The sequence below is a fragment of the Tachyglossus aculeatus genome, chromosome 10 (assembly GCF_015852505.1).
Source record: "Tachyglossus aculeatus isolate mTacAcu1 chromosome 10, mTacAcu1.pri, whole genome shotgun sequence".
Taxonomy (NCBI): domain Eukaryota; kingdom Metazoa; phylum Chordata; class Mammalia; order Monotremata; family Tachyglossidae; genus Tachyglossus; species Tachyglossus aculeatus.
This window is the reverse complement of record NC_052075.1, coordinates 36371940-36380943: the sequence shown is the minus strand read 5'-3', so window position 1 is coordinate 36380943 and position 9004 is coordinate 36371940. Positions and strand designations below refer to the sequence as shown.

Sequence of the window (9004 nt, the reverse complement as noted above, 5' to 3'; positions counted from 1 at the left end):
CTTGGACTTCCCAAGCACTTAGTACAGTGCTCTGCACACAGTAGGTGCTCAATAAATACGATTGATTGATTGGTTGATTGAATACGATTTTCTAGACTGTGAGCCCACCGTTGGGTTAGGGACCGTCTTTATATGTTGCCAACTTGGACTTCCCAAGCGCTTGGTACAGTGTTCTGCACACAGTAGGCGCTCAATAAATATGATTGATTGATTGATTGGTTGATTGAATACGATTTTCTAGACTGTGAGCCCACTGTTGGGTAGGGGCCGTCTCTATATGTTGCCAACTTGGACTTCCCAAGCGCTTAGTACAGTGTTCTGCACACAGTAGGTGCTCAATAAATACGATTGATTGATTGGTTGATTGATTGAATACTATTTTCTAGACTGTGAGCCCACTGTTGGGTAGGGGCCGTCTCTATATGTTGCCAACTTGGACTTCCCAAGCGCTTAGTACAGTGCTCTGCACACAGTAGGTGCTCAATAAATACGATTGATTGATTGGTTGATTGATTGAATACTATTTTCTAGACTGTGAGCCCACTGTTGGGTAGGGGCCGTCTCTATATGTTGCCAACTTGGACTTCCCAACCACTTAGTACAGTGCTCTGCACACAGTAAGCGCTCAATAAATACGATTGATCGAATGACTCTCTTCCTCCCTTCAAGGCCCTACTGAGAGTTCACCTCCTCCAGGAGGCCTTCCCAGACTGAGCCCCCTCTCCATCCCGCCTGCCTTACCTCCTTCCCTTCCCCACAGCACCTGTATATATGTACATATGTTTGTACGTATTTATTACTCTATTTATTTATTTTACTTGTACCTATCTATTCTATTTATTTTATTTTGTTAGTATGTTTGGTTTTGTTCTCTGTCTCCCCCTTCTAGACTGTGAGCCCAACTGTTGGGTAGGGACTGTCTTTATATGTATATATGTATATATGGTTGTACATATTTATTACTCTATTTATTTATTTATTTATTTTACTTGTACATTTCTATCCTACTTATTTTATTTTGTTGGTATGTTTGGTTCTGTTCTCTGTCTCCCCCTTTTAGACTGTGAGCCCACTGTTGGGTAGGGACTGTCTCTATGTGATGCCAATTTGTACTTCCCAAGCGCTTAGTACAGTGCTCTGCACATAGTAAGCGTTCAATAAATACGATTGATTGATTGATTGATTCTCTGTCTCCCCCTTTTAGACTGTGAGCCCACCGTTGGGTAGGGACTGTCTCTATATGTTGCCCATTTGGACTTCCCAAGCGCTTAGTACAGTGTTCTGCACACAGTAGGAGCTCAATAAATACGATTTATTGATTGATAGATTGAATGACTGATGGGGAGAGGCCTCTGAGGCGGTCCAAGATGGCGCGCCCCCTTGGCCACTCTCGCCCTCTTCCCGGCATCCCCCGCGAGGCCGAGCGGCAGGTGCGGGCGAGGCGGCGTCACGTGACGGGCGCCCCCTCCCCCCCACCGTCCCTTTGGGCCCAGCGGCGCAGGCGCGCTGAGGCGGCGGTCGTTGGGCATGGCGGGCTACTTCGGCGGGCCGGCCGTGCCGGGGGGCGGCGAGGACAGCGACAGCGACGAGGACGGCTGGGACATCGGATACCACCACCGGCCCGACAAGGTGCCGCGCGTGCGCACTGGGGGTGCAGGGGAGGGGAGGGGAGGGGAGGGGAGGGCGGGGGAGAAGGCAAATGCCGCGCGCATGCGCCGGCCCAAAGTGGGCGTGGCCCACGGGACTCCGCCCCCGTGACGTCATCCGCGCCCCGCCCGCCCCCTGACGGGATCATAATGATAATACTAAATAATAATGGCATTTATGAAGCGCTTACTATGTGCAAAGCACTGTTCTAAGCGCTGGGGAAGTTACATGGTCATCAGGTCGTTCTACATGGGGCTCACAGTCTTCATCCCCATTTTACAGATGAGAAACTGAGGCCCAGAGAATAATAATAATAATAATAATAATGATGATGATGATGGCATTTATTAAGCGCTTACTATGTGCAAAGCGCCGTTCTAAGCACTGGGGAAGTTACATGGTGATCAGGTCGTCCTACATGGGGCTCACAGTCTTCATCCCCATTTTACAGATGAGGGAACTGAGGCCCAGAGGAGTGAAGTGACTTGCCCAAAGTCACACAGCGGAGAAGTGGCGGAGCAGAGATAATAATAATAATAATAATGGCATTTATTAAGCGCTTACTATGTGCAAAACACCGTTCTAACCGCTGGGGAAGTTACATGGTGAGCAGGTTGTCCTACATGGGGCTCACAGTCTTCATCCCCATTTTACAGATGAGGGAACTGAGGCCCAGAAAATAATAATAATAATAATAATGATGATGATGATGGCATTTATTAAGCGCTTACTATGTGCAAAGTGCCGTTCTAAGCGCTGGGGAAGTTACATGGTCATCAGGTTATCCTACGTGGGGCTCACAGTCTTCATCCCCATTTTACAGATGAGGGAACTGAGGCCCAGAGAAGTTAAGTGACTTGCCCAAAGTCACACAGCTGACAAGTGGCGGAGCAGAGATAATAATAATGATGATGGCACCTATTAAGCACTTACTATGTGCAAAGCACTGTTCTAAGCGCTAGGGAAGTTACATGGCGATCAGGTCGTCCTACATGGGGCGCACAGTCTTCATCCCCATTTTACAGATGAGGGAACTGAGGCCCAGAGAATAATAATAATGATGATGATGATGGTATTTATTAAGCGCTTACTATGTGCAAAGCGCCGTTCTAAGCGCTGGGGAAGTTACATGGTCATCAGGTTGTCCTACGTGGGGCTCACAGTCTTCATCCCCATTTTACAGATGAGGGAACTGAGGCCCAGAGAAGTTAAGTGACTTGCCCAAAGTCCCACAGCTGACAAGTGGCGGAGCAGAGATAATAATAATAATGATGGCATCTCTTAAGCACTTACTATGTGCAAAGCACTGTTCTAAGCGCTAGGGAAGTTACATGGCGATCAGGTCGTCCTACATAGGGCGCGCAGTCTTCATCCCCATTTTACAGATGAGGGAACTGAGGCCCAGAGAATAATAATAGTAATGATGATGATGATGGCATTTATTAAGCGCTTACTATGTGCAAAGCGCCGTTCTAAGCGCTCGGGAAGTTACATGGTCATCAGGTTGTCCTACGTGGGGCTCACAGTCTTCATCCCCATTTTACAGGTGAGGGAACTGAGGCCCAGAGAAGTTAAGTAACTTGCCCAAAGTCACACAGCGGAGAAGTTAGCGGAGCAGAGATAATAATAATAATGATGGCACCTATTAAGCGCTTACTATGTGCAAAACACCGTTCTAAGCGCTGGGGAAGTTACATGGTCATCAGGTTGTCCTACATGGGGCTCACAGTCTTCATCCCCATTTTACAGATGAGGGAACTGAGGCCCAGAGAAGTGAAGTGACTTGCCCAAAGTCCCACAGCTGACAAGTGGTGGAGCAGAGATAATAATAATAATGGCATCTATTAAGCACTTACTATGTGCAAAGCACTGTTCTAAGCGCTAGGGAAGTTACATGGTGATCAGGTCGTCCTACATGGGGCGCACAGTCTTCATCCCCATTTTACAGATGAGGGAACTGAGGCCCAGAGAATAATAATAATAATAATGATGATGATGATGGCATTTATTAAGGGCTTACTATGTTCAAAGCACCATTCTAAGCACTGGGGAACTTACATGGTCATCAGGTTGTCCCATGGGGGGCTCACAGTCTTCATCCCCATTTTACAGATGAGGGAACTGAGGCCCAGAGGAGTGAAATGACTTGCCCAAAGTCACACAGTGGACAAGTGGCGGAGCAGAGATGATAATAATAATAATAATAATAATAATGGCATTTATTAAGTGCTTACTATGTGCAAAGCACCGTTCTAAGCGCTGGGGAAGTTACATGGTGATCAGGTTGTCCTACATGGGGCTCACAGTCTTCATCCCCATTTTACAGATGAGGGAACTGGGGCCCAGAGAATAATAATAATAATGATGATGATGGCATTTATTAAGCGCTTGCTATGTGCAAAGCACCGTTCTAAGCGCTGGGGAGGTTACAAGGTGATCGGGTTGTCCCACGGGGGGCTCACCCATGATCTCTGACTCCCAAGCCCAGGCTCTTTCCACTAAGCCATGCTGTTTCACGGATCTATATGTATGTGCTGTGGGGATGAGAGGGAAGACCAATCAATCAATCAATCAATCATATTTATTGAGCGCTTACTGTGTGCAGAGCACTGTACTAAGCGCTTGGGAAGTACAAGTCGGCAACACATAGAGACAGTCCCTACCCAACAGTGGGCTCACAGTCTAAAAGGGGGAGACAGAGAACAAAACCAAACATACTAACAAAATAAAATAAATAGAATAGATATGTACAAGATAAATAAATAAATAGAGTAATAAATATGTACAAACATATATACATATATACAGGATGAATGAAGGAGCAAGTAAGAGCGGCATGGAAGGGAGTGGGAGAAGAGGAGAGGAGGGCCTAGTCAGGGAAGGTTTTTTGGAGGAGATGTGCCTTCAAAAAGGCTTTGAAGTGGCGTAGAGCGTCATCAATCGTATTTATTGAGCGCTTACTATGTGCAGAGCACTGTACTAAGCGCTTGGGAAGTACAAATTGGCAACATATAGAGACAGTCCCTACCCAACAGTGGGCTCACAGTCTAAAAGGGGGAGACAGAGAACAAAACCAAACATACTAACAAAATTAAATAGAATAGCTATGTACAAGTAAAATAAATAAATAGAGAAATAAGTATGTACAAACATATACATATATACAGGTGCTGTGGGGAAGGGAAGGAGGTAAGATGGGGTAAGAGCAGTTGTCTGTCTGGTAGGAGGAGGGAGGGCTGGTGGAAAAAGCACTGCCCTCGGTGTCAGGGCTTGGCTTCCAATTTTGGTTCTGGCATTTGGGCTGCTGTGTGACCTTAGGTAAGTTGCTTAACTTCTCTGGGCCTCAGTTTCCCCAACCGTAACATGGGATTCCCTGCATCTACCCTAGTGCTTAGAACAACACGTAGTAAGCACTTGACAAATACCATAAAAAGAAGTGCTGCCTTCATTTTTAGGATTCCCTCGAGTGAGCAAAGACTAGATTCGTTCTGTGGCCCGCCGGAAGGCTGCTCTACTCTTCCTCTCTCCCCCAGCCCTCCTCCCCGCCCCCTTAGCTCTTTCTCCTTTTCCTATCAGCCCCCTGCATTCATTCATTCAGTCATACTTATTGAGCACTTACTGAGCACCACTTGAAGCAGCGTGGCTCAGTGGAAAGGGCACGGGCTTTGGAGTCAGCGGTCATAGGTTCGAATTCCGGCTCCACCACAAGTCTGCTGTGTGACCTTGGGCAAGTCACTTAACTTCTCCGAGCCTCAGTTACCTCATCTGTAAAAATGGGGATTAAGACTGTGAGCCCCACGTGGGACAACTCGATCACACTGTATCCCCCCCAGCACTTAGAACAGTGCTTTGCACATAGTAAGCGCTTAACAAATGCCATCATTATTATTATTATTATTATTACTGTGTGCAGGGCACTATACTAAGCACAATTCAGCAATAGAGAGAGAGAGAGAGACAAAATCCCTGCCCACACCGGACTTTCAGTCACTGCACCTCCAGCCACTTGGACTTTCCTCTCATAATCTGAACCTTCAAACCACTCTCTTTGCCCCCATCTAAGCAGCAAAGTTGCTGGTTGGGCCAGAAAAGTAGACATAGTTGGCAGGTGGCTGGTTTATTTATTTATTTATTTATTTTATTTGTACATATCTATTCTATTTATTTTATTTTGTTGGTATGTTTGGTTTTGTTCTCTGTCTCCCCCTTTTAGACTGTGAGCCCACTGTTGGGTAGGGACTGTCTCTATGTGTTACCAATTTGTACTTCCCAAGCGCTTAGTACAGTGCTCTGCACATAGTAAGCGCTCAATAAATACGATTGATGATGATGATGGTTTGGTTAGGGTGACCTGTGGAGTAGGAGAGGTATGAACGCTTCACATTGTCTCTGTACCGGTCTCTCTAGCTCTGATTAGGACTGAATTTAGGGAAGTACAATGAGAGATCTCCTTTCCTCTCTCTCCCTCCGCAGCTGAAAGACTCATTACTGAGTGAAGAGAAGGATGAGGCATTGAAGAGAGCTTTGACTACAGGCGATGCTTCACTACTTGAAGAGCTCCTAAATTCTGGTGAGAGAAGTGCTGGAAATTTTAATGTTGGTTTCAGCTGAACTAAAGGTTGGGTCAATTGGAAAAACTGCCAGATTTTTTTTCCCCCCCGCATCATTTTGTTTGCTTTTTAGCACTCCGTGGCTTTCTGCAGAATGGAAAGATTATAGGTGCCCAGTTGTTCAGGTGACTAAAAGTTTGATTTAAATAAATAGGGAAATGGAGTCAATCAATCAATCAGTCATATTGAGCGCTTACTGTGTGCAGAGCAGTGTACTAAGCGCTTGGGAAGTACAAGTTGGCAATATATAGAGACAGTCCCTACCCAACAGTGAGCTCACAGTCTAAAAGGGGGAGAAATGGAGTCTAAATGGAGTAAAAATGGAGTCTAAATGGAGTCTAATCCCAAAGAATGCTGTGTGCAGCTCCTCTGTTGCCCTTTGTGGGGAACAGTGAGAAATTTATTGCACACCATGAGCAGGCCTTCCCATTAGAATTTAGCCCACACACTTCTCTCCCCCGATGCCAATGTACTCACCGCACCTTGATCTCATCTATCTTGCCACCAACCTCTTGTCCAGGTCCTCTCTCTGGCTTGGAACTCTCTCTTTGCCTATATGTGGTGGACTTCCTTTCTCCCCAGTTTGAACTCTTACTAAAATCACATCTCCTCCCTGAGGCCTTCCCCAACTAAGCCTTCATTTCACCTTCTCCCTCTCCCTTCTGCATCATCCATGCATTTGGATCTGTACCCTCTAAGCCCTTGATATTCACCCCACCCTCACCCCCACAGCCCTTATGTACATATACGTAGCTGCTAAGCTCCTTGGGGGCAGGGAACAATTCTGTTACATTATACACTTCCTCAAGCACGTAGTATGGTGCTCTGGACACAATAAGCACTCCTTAAATGCCATTGATTATTTGAACCTTTGGACCACTGTGCTAACAATCCCCACACCACTCACCAGGCACACACGTGCATGCACATTCACATCTCCCCACAGAGGAACATGCTTTAATATAAGCTTCCCATCACCAAAACTCTCTCCCTTTGACCTACCCCCCTCTCCCCACCCTACGGCACTTGTGTATATATGTACATATCTATAATTCTATTTATATTGATGCCAGTTTACTTGTTTTGCAGTCTATATCTATAATTCTATACATATTAATGCCTATCTAGTTGTTTTGATGTCTGTCTCCACCCCTTCTAGATTGTAAGCCCAGTGTGGGCAGGGATTGTCTCTTTATTGCTGAATTGTGCTTTCCAAGCACTCAATACAGTGCTCTGCACACAGTAAGTGCTCAACAAATACACTTGAATGAATGAATAAGCATATACGCAGAGAGAAATAGCTTGGGGTATAAAGAGTCATATGGAGAAAAAGGAAGTAAAAGGCAGGAAAAGAAATAGAGAAATAAGGAAACAGAAGCTCTTTGTCATTGGCTTTCAGGCACTCAATCAGCTCTCCCTCTCCTATCTTACTTCACTGATGTCCTAATATAACACAACCCACACACTTTGGTCCTCTAATACAACCTACGCAATTTACTTCCATCTCATATCTCACCACTGAACCCTTGCCCATATCCTCCCCCTTCATATCTGGCAGACCATTCATTCAATCATATTTATTGAGCGCTTACTGTGTGCAGCGCCTTTTCTCCCTACTTACAAAGCCCTCCTAAAAATCACATTTCCTCCAAGAGGCCTTCCCCCACTCAGTCCTCATTTTCCTTACTCTCCCTTCTTCATTACATATGCCCTTGGATCTGTACCCCTTAAGCAATTGATAGTCATCCCAGTCCTACTGAACTTGTGTACATATTTTTATATTCTCCCATTTTCCCTATCTGTAATTTGAATGTCTGTCTTCCTTTCTAGATTGTAAACTTCTTGTGGGTAGGGAATACAACTGTATTGTATTGTGCCCTCCCAAGCTCTTAGAACAGTGCTCTGCACTCAGTAACCACTCAGTAAATACCACAGATTTATAATAGAAAGTGAGAGGAGAAAAAGTGCAAGTATCTAGTTTGGGTGAAGCTGTTATTTTCTAAAAGTGAGAACTGTAATGCTTTGGGCCTAGTATTCTGAGTGGGGTTTTTTTAATGCGTGTGGAATGATGTATCTTGTACTGTTGTAATTAAATCTTCTAGTTGTAATTAATCTGAGCTGTGCTAAGTTTATAACCACTTTCCATTCTCTCTTTTCTTCCCTTCCAAGTCGTTACTCCCACTGGTGAGACTCTAACTTCTAGAAACTTTTTATTAATGATTTTTAGATATTTTTCCAGCCAGGTTTTGTGAGTGACCTCTGAAACATTTGTGGAATGATTTTATTTCCTTCAGTCTTTTCACTCCATTCGGTTTTCCTTCCCAATCACTTGTTTCCCAGTCTTCCACTCTCCCCCCTGCCTCTTTACGACCTCTCCCTGCTCCTTGTCTCCCTCACCTCCTGGCACCCCTGTTCTGTTTGTGGTCAAAGTTTGTGCCTCACTTTCTGTGTCGGGACATCTGTGTTTAAGGATTCGTACCCCTCTTGGTGTTGGCGTATTTCTATGGAAGTAGCCAGGATCCAGATGAGTGTGAGTTGTGAGCTCTGCGCTGATGTCCTTGTGTGGTGCAGGTCCTCTGTGTTTTTTGTAGGCATCTTGGTTTCCCATGCATGTCTAGATACCCCTCCATAAATTGAACGTGATTATGGGAACCCAAGAAGAATCAGGTAATTCAGATTTGCCAGTTAGTGAAATGAATTGCCGAGAATTTTCTAAATATGATTAGCATGTAATCTGCACCCATCCA

At 45.2% G+C, this 9004-nt stretch overlaps 1 protein-coding gene across 1 annotated transcript in view; it reads left to right on the top strand.

The window, feature by feature from the left end:
• Positions 1–1505: 1505 nt before the first annotated feature.
• ASZ1 (ankyrin repeat, SAM and basic leucine zipper domain containing 1) overlaps positions 1506–9004 on the top strand; it is a 74952-nt gene continuing 67453 nt past the window's right edge. The window contains exons 1-2 of the mRNA XM_038753240.1: positions 1506–1629; positions 6121–6217. Of these exons, the coding sequence (XP_038609168.1) occupies positions 1528–1629; positions 6121–6217 (199 nt within the window). The 5' untranslated portion in view covers positions 1506–1527. The remainder of the gene's footprint in view (positions 1630–6120; positions 6218–9004) is intronic.